Genomic DNA, 16615 nt, shown 5'->3' on the forward strand with positions numbered 1-16615 from the left:
GGTTGTGGGATAGATCTAAACATAGGACTTTTTATTTTATTGTTTTTGTTTATTAAAATTCTCCATTTTAATTCAGTGTCGTATTTTAAATTTTATATTTTAAAATGATAATTGCCATCTTTTGTTTTGCCCTAGGGACAGGATTCTTTGAAAGTGCTTAACTCCTTTATAAACCTGAGTCATAGGGACGCCTGGGTGGCCCATTCAGTTAAGCATACTTTCCGCTCAGGTCATGATCTCCAAGGTTGTGGGATCCAGCACCTCCCCCTCTCCAATGGGCTCCCAAAGAGTCTGTTTCAGATTATCTCTCCTTCTGCCCCTCCCCTGCACTTGCGTGTGTGCTCTCTTTCTCATATAAATAAATAAACAAACAAACAAACCTGAGTCATAGCCTTACCTTTATGCATTAGACTTTATTTTGGCTATCCTATCCATAAATGTTCTGGTCTGGGTTATTTAAAAGGAAAATAAAAGGCGGATGCACTTCTGAATTCAAATACTTCAGAATACCAAACTGTGTGTTTGAGATTTGGCTATTTAAGAAATAGGCCAAACATGAATGGGGTTGAGCTAGTACTGTGTCTGTAAATTTCTACCAACAGAAAGAAGAACGTAAAACCTCTTCGTTAACTGAAGATGTCTGTGTAGATTCTTGGTCCTTTTCAACTCAGAAAAAAATGTACTTTGAAGAATTATGATTGATAGTGTAAATAGTAGAGTCATGAGACTCTCATAGTTCCTAGTGCAATTGTAACATTTGCCCTTGTGCAGGGAAAATGTAAGAGTAATTGTACAGTTTATGACATACACATATGTGCACACATGTCTGTATGTATGTGTGTAGTAGCTGAGGTATGGCTTCCACAGTAGTTGTCTTTAGATTTACTAAATTTTATGTATGTATAGCTTTAGACAGCATTTTTTCACTTTCTAGTGTTCAAAGAAAAATTTACCCTTTATCTTTGTAAATTTTATTCAGTAGCTGAAGTACTAGAAGGGTAATGAAAGAAGGTTTCTGAACTTTCAGGTTTTTTGTTGACCCCTCATTGAAGCAAACCAAATCTTATATCACAGAAAGTTTTAGAATCAATTACTGCACTTTAAGATCCTATCATAAAAATTCATACCCCAGGGGCACCTGGGTGGCTCTGTCGGTTAAACATCTGCCTTCAGCTCAGGTCATGATCCCCTGAGCCCCGCGTGCTTCGTGTGTCGGGCTCCCTGCTCAGCGGGGAGTCTGGCTTCGCCCTCAACTCCACTCCTCCCCCCCTTCGTTCTCTCTCTCTCTCTCTTTCAAATAAATAAAAAATCTTTTTAAAAAATTTCATACCCCAGGCACCCTCTTCACATGTTAGTATCCAGAATTGAACTGTAATTAAATTCTATCTTAATGCAGAGGGTATGGAAAATCATGAACAAAGTTCATGTTACGTTTTGTTCAGAACAAGTTATGTTTTGAACAAAATTTACCATTATGTAAATTTGGGCAAGGTGGTTTCTAAGCTAATTTCTTCATCTGTATAATGAGGATAATAGCACCCACCTTGTAAGACAGATGTGTGTATGAAGTTGAGATAGGTGGGCACAGTTGCTAGCCTCCTGCCAGCCCTCTACCAGATGCTATTACAGTGTAATCTGTAGGGATAGGGCCCTGTTTCTTGTTGCCGGGATGTTGCAAGTCTAGTGCAGTGCCTAACACACAGTAGGCATTTAAATGTGTATTAAATGGTTAAAATAAAAAGGAACCATGGGACACCTGGGTGGCTTAGTGGGTTAAGCATCTGTCTTCGGCTCAGGTCCTGATTCCAGGGTCCTGGGATCAAGCCCCACATTGGGCTCCCTGCTCAGCGGGGAGTCTGCTTCCCCCTCTGCCTGCTGCTCCCCCTGCTTGTGCTCGCTCTCTCTCTGACAAATAAATAAAATTTAAAATAAAATTTAAAAAGGAACCAGAATCTGTTATACCATTCTCTCCCTCCTTCCTCTTCTCAGCTTTAGATGAGATAGGCAAAGGAAGCCAATTTTAATAATGGGAGCATTCCAATCCTAGTACGTATTTAGTATTTTTCCATGACACTGCATAATTAGTGATTTTTTTTTTAAAGGCATAATCTTGTGATAGGTTATATGCCAAACAGAAGACCACAGATGATCCTAATTTTTTGCCTACTACGTAGGAGAGATTGTTGGAATATCTGATCCGCAGTTTGGATGGAGAGGGGAGAAGACAGTTTTGTTGGGACTTATGTCCTCACTGGCATAGTATTTAACTTTTCTTAATATGGAATACATACATCTTGGAATGGTGTAGCCAAGGACTAGAAATCACCACCTTATAAAATTTTGTTGTTAAAATTTGCAGACAATAGGAATGAAGTCCAGGAAAGAACTTTTTTTTCTCAAAACCATTCATTCAAAAATATTGGATATGTATGTTTATACACACACATACACACAAATATTTTTCTAAATTAATGTAATAAATACAAAAACAAGGCACACAAATTGTTAATGTACAATAAAGTGAATTTTCACAAAGTGAATATACATGGTGTGACCATCACACACAGTTGCAGAAAGAAATTACCAGCTTCCTAGAAGCCCTCCTGTAGCCCCTTCTGGTCTTAGTCTCTATACCCTTCTTTTGAAGGTAACCTGTATCCTGGTGAACACTGCAGATGACTTTTGCTTGTTTTTGGAATTTCTTATAAGCAAAATTATACAATTTTGTACCTTTTTGAGTCTGGTGGCTTTTGCTAGTGATCACCTGATCACATCTGTGGCAATAGTTCACTTTGCTAGTAGCACTCTAGTGTATGATTTTTTTATAATTTATCTGATCCTTGACAGTAGCCTTTTGGGTTATTTCTGGGGGTGTCTGCTGATGCTGTGGACATTCTTGTACATGTCTTTTGGTACCCGTTTATACACATAAGGTTTTTTTTTTATAATGTGGTTATAACGTGTTTACTAGTTCTGAACGTCATCAGCAATAATAATCACAAGTCAGCAAGCATAGATTGGAAACTGTTGCCAGTCATCTTAGCAGTATCGTTACATTCTCAAGTGTACTTTTATTAAGGAAAAGGCACGGACTTTTATGTACTGCCTAATTGCATAATACTGCTTCTGAGGCTATTCTTTTTTTTTTTTTTAAGATTTTATTTTATTTGAGAGAGAGAGCACATGAGAGGGGGGAGGATCAGAGGGAGAAGCAGACTCCCCACTGAGCAGGGAGCCCGATGTGGGACTTGATCCCGGAACTCCAGGATCATGACCTGAGCTGAAGGCAGTCGCTCAACCAACTGAGCCACCCAGGCACCCGCTTCTGAGGCTATTCTGTTCCACAGGTGGAGTCAGGATTAATTTAGGAAGAGACCCATTGGACCTTTTACAGGGAAACATTCTTTCCTACTTCTCCTATTTCCTTCCATGTGATGTGTAATGCTTGGCCTCTCTCCACCGTGTTTATCCTTTGATTCCTCACCAGGTACATGGAAAATTTTATTTTTAGAGTATTAGGACTCCATATAGAATCTAACTTTAAAATTGCAAGGTCTTTTGGCTTAATAGTTACACTTTTTTTTTTTTTTAACTGAAAATTACCTGCTTTTCCATAGTTTTTTAATTCTTGGGAGGCAGGAACTTACCCTGAGAAACCTCCTGAAATGTAACTTGTCTTCCTCATATCCTTTCCTACTAAAAATCTCTTTGGCCCTTTTTGCTGTAGGTCAAGCTTCCCTAACAGAAATCACTTGTAGTCACTTCTTGGGGTTCTGACTTATCTCAGTGCCAAACACCTTTTGTTCACTTGTCCTAGGCAGTGGTTAACAGATAAGTAGAGCCCTTTCCAGACAGATGTTTTATACACTAAATGTTGCATGTATTTGCAAGAGTAGAACCCGTGAAGAACAGGTGAAAAAAATCCTGTTATGGATGGTTGTATACTCCTACAGACTTTTTCTTCTTTTTTTTCTTTTTTTAAGATTTTATTTATTTATTTAGAGGCGAGCTCACACGAGAGCGGGGGTGGGGGGGGAGGGACAAGCAGACTCTGCGCTGAGCATGGATCCCTCTTCAGGGCTCAATCCCATGACCCTGAGATCGCAACCGAAGCCAAAATCGAGAGTCCCAGCACTGACTGAGCCACCCAGGTGCCCCATTCTTACGGCCTTCTAAATTTCATTTGAGGTAGGGGAAAATGTCTTTTCCTTTTGCTGGCTGCTGCTTCTTTCCTTCCTTCCTTCCCTCCCTACCTTCCTTGTCTCACTAGCATTGGAAAGAATATTTAGGAGATGAGAGAAAAGTTAATACCTCTTCTGATTAATATCAGATTTATTTCTTGCAAAAAAATTTCAGTTGACCACCTAGCCTTCAAAGAACTGACAACTTAACCTGTCTGACAGAAAATTTGTAAAGAGGAAAAAAATCTTCACTACTTAGAATTTGAGGTAGGGGTGAGAAATAAGAGGGGAAGTACATGGGAGAAAACTTTGTGACTTCATCTCATATACAAGCCAGTTGTCCATGATTACTTGCGGATTTTCTATGAAAGATGTTTAGTCCTAAACAGTTTCTGATGGGTTGCTTACATGCTGTCTGGGCTGCCCTTCCTTGAAAGGTATAGATGCTCAGATAATCTCCTCTCTTTCCTTTTGTATCTTTGCTTTAATGGTAGTAGGAACCATTTGTGTGTATATGTACACATGTGTACTTTTTCTCTTTATATATACATATACTCCTCATTTCTTTTGTTTGTTTTGGCACCAACTTGTCTGTTTTTGTTACCAGGCAGGTGTCACTTGACCTGGTAGTAACATAGGACCCCTTTAAAGCTAAGCCACTATCCCTCTGTAAGCCATGGGTGTTTTTTTTTTTTTTGGTTTTCTTTTTAATGAGATTACATGTTGTTGTTTTTTTTAAGATTTTATTTATTTATTTGAGAGAGACAGAGATAGCAAGAGAGAGAAGTGGGGAGGAGAGGGAGAAGCAGACTCCCACTAAGCAGGGAGCCTGATGCAGGGCTCAGTCCAGGACCCTGGGATCATGACCTGAGCCGAAGGCAAACGCTTAACCGACTGAGCCACCCAGGCACCCCTGTAAGCTATAGCTTAAGGCAAAACTAAATGTATTTTTTGTGTGTGGTAAAATGTATAGAACCTAAAATTTGCCATTTCAGCTATTTTTAAGTGTACAGTTCAGTTGCAGTAAGTACATTTACATTATTGTACAACCATTACCACCATCTGTTCTCCAGAGCATTTTCGTCTTCCCAGACTGAAACTCTGTACTCATTAAACACTAGCTTTCCCCCCACCCCCACCTCCAGCTGCAGCCCCAGCCCCAGCTCCTTGCAACCACCATTCTACTTCTTTGTCTATGAATTTGACTGCTCTAGGAACCTTATATAAATGGAATCCTAGAACGTTTGCCCTTTTCTGTCTGGCTTATTTCACTTACCATAATGTTTCCAAGGTCATCCACATGGTAGCATGTATCAGAATTTCCTTTTTTAAGGCAGAATAATATTTCACTGTATGTATATATCACATTTGTTCTTGTCTTCATTCCTCAGTATAGGCATTTGGGTTGTTTCCACCTTCTGGCTGAGGTGAATATCGCTGCCATGAGCATTGGTGTACAAGTGTCTGTTTGAGTCCCTGCTTTCACTTCTTTGGGGTTTATACCCAGAATTGGAATTGACGGATCAAGTAGTAATTGTTTAGCTTTTGGAGGAACCACAATACTGTTTTCTACAGTGGCTGCACCATTTTACATACCCATCAGCTATGTACAGGATTGTAGTTTCTGTGCATTGTCTCCAGCACTGTATTCTCTGTTATTGTTGATGATCGCCATCCTAACGGGTGTGAAATGGTATCTCATTATGGTTTTGATTTGCATTTTCCTAATAATTAGTGATGTTGAACGTCTTTTCACATGCTTATTGGCCTTTTGTTTATCTTCTTGGACAAATGTCTATTCAAGTCCTTTTCCTATTTTTTTTCCTTTTCCTATTTTTAAATCAGGTTTTTTGTTGTTGATTTAGGGGTGTTCTTTTTATATTCTGGATATCAGTCCCTCATGAGATGTATGGTTATTTACATGTATTTCTAAACCAATATACATATGTATTTGTTTCGAAGGATCCATTTCAGTTTTACCATATTTATTACAGTAAATATCATTGAGTAATCCAGCCTTGAAGGAGTAGTGGTGTTTTATTGAGTGCTTATGCAGTGCCAGGCTCTCTTTTAGATGCTATACACATATGAACATTTTAAATTCTTGCAAGAATCCTATATGGAAGTACTTTTATCTGTGTTTTCAGTTGAGGAAACTGAGAAAGAGTTTAAGTAGCTTCCATTAGTTTGCATTAAAGCCAGGATTTGAGTTTAAGCACCCCAGCTCCTGACACCGTGTACTTAACCACAGCACTTGGTTACCTCTCCTGTGTATGATACATTTTGTGTTCTCATCAGATGATACTTTCCACTTCTTTTTTTTTTTTTTTTTTTTAAAGATTTTATTTATTTATTTGACAGAGAGAGACACAGTGAGAGAGGGAACACAAGCAGGGGGAGTGGGAGAGGGAGAAGCAGGCTTCCCGCTGAGCAGGGAGCCCGATGTGGGGCTCGATCCCAGGACCCTGGGATCGTGACCCGAGCCGAAGGCAGACACTTAACGACTGAGCCACCCAGGCGCCCCGATACTTTCCACTTCTTGAACACTGCCTTACAAAGCAGTTTATTAGGTCAGGTAAAGTGTCTGAAGGACTTCTTAAGAAAAATTAAACACATAGTTAAGATTGAAACCTCTTTAAAGTTATTTAAGTTGCATCGTATTTCCCTTTGTGTGAATTTCCTTATTTGAATTGGGTGTATTTTTTCTAAAGTAGTCCACCCAGTGAAATTTGCGGAGACAATTTTTTTGAGTAAATTTTTAACTTGTGTGCCTTTTTCTGTTTTTATTTTAAGTTAGCTGTATTCTAGACTTGGTGTGAGTTGATTCCTAGAGAATGCGATTTCATTTTGCTATTTACCTAAATCAAACTTAATTAGTAAAGAATAAAACACCTGTTTAATTGTATAATGCATTGTAGAGCAAAATGGAATTTTTGCCACTGCCCATCATTATCACAAATAATTGTGTGTAGGGTTGTATGTATTGTTTTGTATGTGTACTTGGGGGGAGAGGATAAAAATGTAGATCTTATTTCCTCATTGAAAATGAATGCTACTAACTGGATTGTTTTTTGTTGTGTGTATATAGCCATGACTGGGAGGTTATATGTAATCAGCAATCTATTCCTAATTGTATACATGGAATTTAAAATCTTTTTGTTAATACAAATGATGCTTTATTCAGTATCTCGGTATGCATATTTGTCTATCTATATAATAAATTTCCAGAATCAAAATGACTAGGAATTCAAAGGAATTCACATCTAGAATTATAATAGACATTGTTAAAATGTCTTCCAAAAAGATTGCACAAATTTAAACTCCCAACAGTGCATGAGATTTCCTGTCTCTTCACTTGTACACTAGCACTGAGCATTATCAAACTTTATATCTACAGCGAGCGAACCTTGCATAATTGTCGTGAGAACATAAAAGCTGTGCCAGGAAGCTGGCCATAGTCTTTTATGTGACACCTCCCATGAATGTTTTTTGATAGGTTTGTCACCACCAGGTTCTGTGGCAAGCAGGGTCAGGCCAGCAACTTGATCAGGAGATTAGTATTTCTCTGAGTGTGGCCTTTTTATTCTGATATAATTTTAGTTTACAGAAAAATTGCAAAAATCATACAAGGAAGCTCACCCAAATATTTCAAGTGTTAACATTTTACATTTGCTTTATTCCTCTATATATTTACACACACACACGCATACACACACACATTTATTTTCTCTAGACCATTTGAAGGTAAGAAGTAGACAACATACCCCCTTTTTTCCCTAAGTACTACAGCAATTTTTTCTAAAAATCAGGACAGTCTCTTACATAACCCCTGTACAATTATCAAAACCAAGAAAATCAATATAATCCTGTTCTCCACTCTGCTAGTTTTATTCACATTTTGTCAGTCTAAATAATGTCCTTTATAGCAGAAGTAAATCCTGGATAATATGTTGCACTCAGTTATTATGCGTCTTTAGCCTTGAATCTGGGCCAGTTCCTCAGTTTTTTTTTTGTCTTTTATCACCTTGATGCCTTTAAAAGTATAGTTCAGTTATTTTGTTGACTCTCCCACGCTTTACGTTTGTTATGTTTCCTCGTGTTAAGACTCAGGTTCTGCATTTTTTGGCAGTAACATCCCAGAAGTGATACTGTACTTTTCTTAACGCGTCATGTTAGGAAGGAGTGGAGGTCAGTTTGCCCCATTCAGTCTTTTGATACATGAAATTAGTTTGCCCAGTGTCTGATCACCCCTCTCTTGTGGAGGCCATAGATTTTAAGATGCATACTTTCCATATGAGATCTTCATATGCAATGTTAATGGATGCCAGTGTTCTCGCAACTGAGTCATGCCATCTGGATAGGAAGACTGATGGCTCTTGTAGATTTAACCTGGGAAAGTCCTTTCTCAGGATGGATTTTTGGGAAGGCACCCTCAACCTGGCAATAATCTTGGAGATACCTAAGAAGGCAGATGCTGAGCGCAGCTGGAGATGGTCTCAGTCACCTTTCTTTCCGCTCTTCCTGCTGCTTTTCACAAACTGCTGCCAGATTGTTACAGAGTTCAGCTGAAATTTTTCTTTTATTGTAAAGAAAAGGTAGAATAAAAATTAAGGAAAACAGTGCTTTTCAAATGCTCTACCCAGTCCACGGAATTAAGAAGGGGAGCATGTTTCTCCACCTGATGGGGCTGCAAGCATGGTTTGTCTTTGAAGTCTACCCCTTAGGATATCTGTTCTAATAGAAACATGTTTAATAAATGTTATAGTCCAGGAGAGTACATCATGCTCAGTTGTCTTTGTTTTAGTAGCCAAGGACCGCTGGTTACACCTCAACAAGTTTTGAGCAGTATTGTTATCAAATGTGGTTCTTAAGGTAAGAGCAAGTTCAGAACTAAAAACTGAAGTACAACAAAGGCGGACATGTCTTACTCAAGTTGTGTGACTTAAGAGGCTCTTTTCTGCCATGGATGGAGAATGAATAAGCTTTTTACAGTAGAGATAAATTACATATTTATTTTAAAAATATTTTCAATTGGTCAGCTAGTAATCTTCAATCATATTCAATAGGTACAATATTCAAGTTGGATTTTTAAAATTTTGCATTTATTAATTACATAGAAAAACATCTTTGAATATATGTCACTGTCCATTTGTCCTAATGGCATGTACGTTCCATAAAGGCATAGATTTGTGTCTCTTGTTCACTGTTGTATACCAAATACCTATACCTGGTTCCTACTAGGTGACTCAATGACTCTGGAGACAAGGACAGAATGTTACATGCAGTCTTTTCTAATTAGCCTTTCCTATTTTTTTGTGACTAAATTACTAAACAACTTCTATTACAATTTGCTTTGCTTTTCATATTATATGTTGTCATAGAATAAAGTGATAATGTAGATCACCTATTTGTTTCCTTCTACTGGTGGAAGGCCCAGGTGTGGATCCTCGAGGATATGAATCAAGTTTCCTAATTTCCCCTCAATCAAGTACTGTTTTATTTCACTATCTTAAATTGTAGGAATCCCAATACTTTCAAACTGTATTAAATTAATATACTTTTTACAGCAAATTTGGTGTAAAGTTTGGTTTAATTATGAGTTTGAATTGTTCATGCTTTCCTTCCTTCTTATTTCCTGCAAATACTGCACCAGTGTTTCTTGCCTTCATTTATTTCAATCTCATTATCCTCATTTCTGTTTAAGCAGAAATTTATGAAATACAGAAAAATAGAAATTGCTTTTAGTTCCACAACCCTAGGGCAGAAGAGTTTCCCACATGACTTGTGCTTGCTTTTCCAGCGAGCTCTGTGTTTTTAAAACTGATGTTCTAATATTGTTAACTAGGTAAAACTAGATAGCATCAGGTTCTTGGGGCTTTTTTAGCAACGTATTACCAAATTGTTCTATATTCAGAAAAGATTTTTCTTGTATCCTCTCCCCCACTTTCTGATTTTTGACTTGATTTTCTCATGTGAATCATCTGTTAGGTAGAAAAGGTGTTAAGATGGTGAAGTTATGATAAAATTTTTATCTTGTTTGTCCTCAATACGTTTGTGGTCATGCACTTTCTTAACAGACTGGTAAATATAGAAGGAAATGTATCTGTGTTATAGGAGAAAACGATATTGCATCTCCACTGTGAGCTTAAAAAGGAAGTGTGTAATATAAGTGTAATGTGTATAGAGGTTTTTACTTATTTGGAAATTCTAATTCATTGGAGGATACCTGGGAACTGCAGTACTGTTTATAGGTAGGAAACGCTATGTTTAATGATTGATGGTAGCTTTTTAAAAATCCTTTTACTTCAGATCAATGAAAATAGAGTAATTAACATTTTCTCCAGCTTTTCCTATTTTGAATAAAAGATCATTGTTATCTTAGAAGGGGAAAGCTAGTGCAGTTAAAGCAAAATGAATTTGCTACTTTAAAATTATACTTATGACATATATACTTTAGATCACATAAATTTTCCTGAGCTATAGGGGCGCCTGGGTGGCTCAGTCGGTTAAGCATCTGCCTTCAGCTCAGGTCATGATCCCAGGGTCCTGGGTTGGAGCCCCGCATCAGGCTCCCTGCTCAGTGGGAAACCTGCTTCTCCCTCTCCCACTCCCCCTGCTTGTGTTCCCTCTCTCGCTGTGTCTCTGTCAAATAAATAAATCTTTAAAAAAAATTTTTTTTTTCCTGAGCTATAGTATTATAAGAGCATTGTTAGGTGAATGACATGGATTTTTGTGTTTCATTCGCCAATATGGGTCTGAGGGGAAAATACACAGAACAGAACAAGAAGGAAAGGACATGCATTAGGGTATAATCAGCTGTGTATAAGCTAAGTTTTGTTCGTTACTTAAAAAGAAAAGCCAGAGTCATAACTTTTTTCCTTAAATATAAACAGTATTGATTATTCATTTAATCAGAATGACATTTTACATAATACAGCATGCATAAAATATGAGGAACTTGATGCAGATGACAACCTATACTATCAAATGATCCTACAACCTTATATTCTTTGTTACGATGAAGAATTAACTCAGTATTTTGTAAAATTAAAACCATCCTTTGGGTACTTAAAGATTTAGATTATTTTTTATTGTTAAATACACCATAAACCTTATATGAAAAGCATCTTAGGTAAGAGTGGTCTAAAATTGGTTGGTCCAGCTTATTTCTGGTTCAGTTGTTAACACGGATCATGTCAGTAGACACCTTGTTTTTCAGATAGATTGCAAATAATGATAAAAAATTTGTGCCTGCCTATCCCACCATTCCCTGTTGAAAGAGGGAGAGACAGAGCTTAATGTTTAAATTATAATCAATCTCTGAGAAATTGATAATGGACTATAGTCATTTCTGCTGAAAAGTGAGTATTTTGAATACATGATATAAATATTACATCATGAATTTTGAGTCATTCATGTTTAAAGATGGACCTTTTTGCAGTAGATAATTCTTGAAGTTTTATGTATTAGTTGTATATCAGATTAGTAGTGAAAATAGATCTTGTTATGTGCAGGATCCATACAATACCTTGTTATAACTTGACATTTTCAAGTATGTAGACCTGTGAATTTTATTAAATAATTAGAATTTAGTTTAATTGCAGCCTTCAGAATTTTGCATTGTGAACTTACTAAAGCATTTCATGACTTTTCTGAGAAAACCCCTTTTCTTACTCTAACCCCATTGTAGTAGATACAGTAACCATTAGTTTTAATGAGATAAATAGGACTGTGGTCACATATTATTAAAGAAAGGACTGGGATGGCACACAGCAGTTATTGGAGATGCTTTATTATATAATGAAGAAGCAATTTAATCTGATTAACATTTGTAAGATACCTAGCCTTAGGATGGCACCTAGATAGAATGATGCTAAATTTTAAGTGCTGTTCAAGCTCGGCATGCTCACTGTTGAGTTCTCTTGCACATTTCTATGGGGGCAGGAGCTGTACTGCACGGGCATTCTCTGTAATTGTTCACTTCATTAACAGGTATTTCTAAAAAGAGAGACAGATACTTTAGTCAATATTTAGTTGTTAATCTAATTTTGAAAGCATTTCAGAGCACCAAGAAACAAACCATTTCAATTGAGTGCAGTGGATCTCTTACTAGACCTGTAACAAACTTAGGTTAGATCTCAAAGGGTGCTTGATGATTAGAATTATTAGTAGTTAGTACAAAGAGTACCGTGTCATGATCTTCGTTGAAAAGCTTTATTTCATTTGTTAACTACGTCTCTCTGAAATTTTCACCATTTTAACCCCTTGAGTAGGTTCTGGCCACGTCTCACTTTGCTTCTTTTTTATAAAGAGGGGGTGGTGAGGGGTTGGGTTAGCCTGGTGATGGGTATTAAAGAGGGCACATACTGCATGGAGCACTGGGTGTTATACGCAAACAATGAATCATGGAACACTGCATCACAAACTAATGATGTAATGTATGGTGATCAACATACATAATAAAATACAATTAGAAAAAATGTATAACTGTGCTCTTACATATATATACAAAGAAGTATTTTAAAGGCTGTCTTAAACTTCTTGGGTTTTTTGTACATTACATCTCACCTAGTGAGGCAGTTACATTTTAGTCACATGCTGTAATGGTACATTTAATCAGCTTCAGAGGTTCAAAAAATTCTTTCCTGTGGAAAAAGATTCAGGAATAGATTTTTGCCTTTAATTCCATAACCGAATTCCACAGATTTTCCAGTAGTTCAGTGTTTTAAAACCAATGGTCTTCAGTGGCCTTGCTCATGTTCCTGCCAAAACATTGTGTTTTTTGTTTCTTGGTTTTTAAAATTTAATATCCTATAGGGTAAAATCAAAGAATTAATAAATAATTCTTCCAACAAAAGCTTGTATTATTTACTCATATTTTTAGGCTATTTCAAATAAGTCACTTTTCAGTATTTCAGGGTTAACAAAAATATTCATAGTCACAGATACCTACTGTTTATAAATTGTGAGTTCATAAACAATGTCATATAGCATTAAGTTACACAACAAAATGAACTGTATTGGATTCTTAAGACTTTTATCATCAAAGTGGATAATTTTGTGGGACATCAAATACAGTGGAGAAGTCTTAAGTCAAATTAGGCTTCACAACCTGTAACTGTGACTGAACAAGTCATTTAACCTGTTTATAACTGCTATCTGCTTAAAAAAGAAAACAAAATTCTGTTGGTCCTTTTCCAAGGGTTGTGCTTTCACCATCTCTCCAAAGACCTCATTTCCTATTTCAGAGGAAATAGGGCATCACGTAGGAATTAGTTTCTTCTTCCTCTATACTTATTCTTGTTAGCATCCCACTTAATTCCTTTATTTCATAATTTTGGCTTACTGATTTATAACTAAAATACAGTAATAACTGCTAACATTTGTTGAGCTCTTACTGTGTACCAGGCACTGTTCTACGTGTTTTCTATATATTGACACATTTAATCCCTTCAGTATCCCTCTGAGGTAAACACAGTCACTGTGCTCATTTTACACGTGAGGAAACTGAGGTCTAGGGAGTCAAGTAACATCAGTCCTATGGCATGATCTGAATCATGGATTTGAACTTGGCCGATCTTACTCTAGAGCATTTTTCTTAACCTTCATGCTGTCTTCAAACTCAAGCCTGAATTATGCTTTCTTGTCCTTGCTCAGGCTTTTCTCTTTGCCCTCTTACAACCAGTTGAAATGCTTTTTTGTCCACTTAGCATATTTCTTTCTGAAGGGCCATACAGTATGAGCTAGCTAAGTAGACAACATTTAGGATTTTTCATATAGTTGACACAAGGTTACACTAGTTTCAGGTGTACAGTATAGTGATTCAACTTCTCTGTGTTACGCTGAACTCACAAGTGTAGCTACACTCTGATAGCATATGACACTATTAGAGTATCATTGACTATATTCCCTATGCTGTGCCTTTTATTCCCATGACTTACTCATTCCGTAACTGGAAGCCTGTATCTCCCTCTCCCCTTTACCCATTTTGCCTATTCCCCCCGTCCATACCCCTTCCCTCTGTCAAGCATCAGTTTATTCTCTATATTTATAAGTCTGATTCTGTTTATTTTGTTTTTAGGTTTCACATCCGAGTGACATCATAGGGGTGTCTTCTCAGTCTGATTTATTTCAGTTAGCATAATACCCTCTAGGTTCATCTATGTTTTCTCAAATGGCAAAATCTCCCTTTTTTATGTCTGTGTAATATTCCTGTGTGTGTGTGTGTGTGTGTGTGTGTGTGTGTGTGTGTGTGTGTACACACACACCATATTTTCTTTACCTGTTTGTCTGTCAGCAGTTAGGTTGCTTGATGTCTTGGCTATTGCAAGTATTGCCGCAATAGACATAAGGGTGCTTATATCATTTTGAATTAGTGTTTTCACTTTCTTCGGGTAGGTACCCAGTAGTGGAATTATTGGGTCATGAGGAATTTCTGTTTTTAATTTTTTTTAAAGATTTTATTTATTTATAATGTATTTTGTTATTTCTGGGCATGGATGGTTATTAGAGGATTTTCCTTTATGCTGTTCTTTAGTAGAGTTGAAATATAAGCCATAAAGGAAATTTCATGGTGCCTAAAAAGCTTACTACAGAATGTGTCGTACAGCCTATATATTTATTTTTTTTCTTATTTTTTCCAGAAAATTTGGTGAGCGGCCTCCACCTAAACGACTCACTAGGTAAGCATTGTATTAGTCTTTCACACAAACCTTTCATGGAAATATCAGATCCTGTCATCTTAAAAACTGTATTAGGTGCTCTTGAAAAGAAGTTATTCAAATACTGGTATCTAGATCATAAGCTTATTCCCATCCTTCCCCACATCCTCCCTCCCCCACCTCACCAAAAAGAGGATAATAGGATATAGTTCAAAGGGGAAGGTAAAAACTTTTAAGAATCTTGAGTATTATATAGTTAATATAACAAGGGTGACAATGTAAAGATAGCTTCCTACATCTAGCCAATCTAGCTGCATTTAGCTAGTCACAATTTATTGATTATAGGTAGCACCTGAGGATATTTAATAAATGCTTTAGAAAAGAATTTTAAAGAAAATATAAAATTTTACTCACTTTTAAGGAAATACTACATTGTGTTCTAATTTACAATATACATTTTAATTACAAATGTTAACTGAAAGTATTAGTCTTGAAAATTATTTTTAAATTTTTCAGCAATCAGCAGTTGTAAAATAAAAGGTAGGACACCTAGTTGCACAGTTACATCCTAGAGTTAATGTTAATCCTGTATTCTTAGTATCTTTCAAGAGAATTACGTGCGTATATAAGCATATGCTTGTCTTTTTTTTTTTTATCTTTCTTGTCTGGCATCATACTCTATCATTGTTCTGGACCTTGAACTCCACTTACTGTACATCTTCTACTTTGTTCTCTTTCACGTCTCCATAGTTTTTCATTGCCTTCACACTACTTTAATATTTCACACTGATGACCACTGGGGTTATTTCCACATTATTGTTATTATTAAAAAGCTGTTGCACACAAAGAATGATGGGGACATGCCAGAAGGACACAGAAAGGGAACCAGTTTGAAGAGGTTCCCTTTAGCCAAATCATGGACACTTTAATCCTCAAAATAAATAATGATAGTAATAGATAAGAACCAGTAGAATAAAATAGAGTTTAAAAGTCTACACTGAGTTAAAGAAATGATCCTGTAGTAGAGGGAGAGGAATTCTTTTTCTTATAGCAGAATTCCACCTAATAAACGTAGAAGGAATAATGGAACTAGGAAATTACACTTCGGCAACTGCTACAGTGATAATTGTTTCAGGTAAAAATCATCAGTGAATGCTTAAACTATTGGTTTAAAGTCTGATGAGAAACAAATAGTTACTTTGTCTCTAAGCATATCCTCAGAAAGTATGTATTAATTATAAAGTGAACAGTAGTAACATGACAGTGAAGAAACTTGGCAGACACTACCTTAATGAAGTGATCTAAATTAACATCACTAGTAACGGACAAATAAACATCATGTGCATCCTGAGGAGGATGACACAATGTCATTTTTGTGATGTTCTAGCCAAAAATGCATAAGCTAAATCTAAGCATAAGAAAACACCAAACAGTTACAAATGAGAGACATTCTATAAAATAAACAGCATTTGATCTTCAAACTTACCAGGATCATGAAAAACAAAGACTGAGAAATAGCAGATTACTGAAGACCAAAAAGACATGACACCTAAATTCAACTAAATCCTGGGTCAAGAAGAATTTTTCTTTTGTTTTAAAGCTGGAGTTAGCAAATGTTTTCTATAATTGGCCAGATAATAAACATGTTACACTTTTTGGTCCATACTGAGGCTATTGTGACTTCTCCTCTCAGTTTTTATATCCCCAAATCAGCCATAGATATCAATACATAAGTGAATGGTATATCTGTATTCCAGCTCAACTTAATTTACA

General features: G+C 36.5%; 1 protein-coding gene across 7 annotated transcripts in view; it reads left to right on the forward strand.

The window, feature by feature from the left end:
* Positions 1–16615, forward strand: part of RBPJ (recombination signal binding protein for immunoglobulin kappa J region) — a 226064-nt gene that overhangs the window by 160003 nt on the left and 49446 nt on the right. For all 7 annotated transcript variants that reach the window (XM_073891499.1, XM_025887398.2, XM_025887394.2 and 4 more), the window contains one exon: positions 14825–14863. In XM_073891499.1, coding sequence (XP_073747600.1) covers positions 14825–14863 — 39 coding nt within the window. The remainder of the gene's footprint in view (positions 1–14824; positions 14864–16615) is intronic.

This window comes from Callorhinus ursinus, unplaced genomic scaffold (assembly GCF_003265705.2).
Source record: "Callorhinus ursinus isolate GAN/ISIS: 27379988/994484 unplaced genomic scaffold, GSC_fseal_2.0 scaffold4, whole genome shotgun sequence".
Classification (NCBI taxonomy): domain Eukaryota; kingdom Metazoa; phylum Chordata; class Mammalia; order Carnivora; family Otariidae; genus Callorhinus; species Callorhinus ursinus.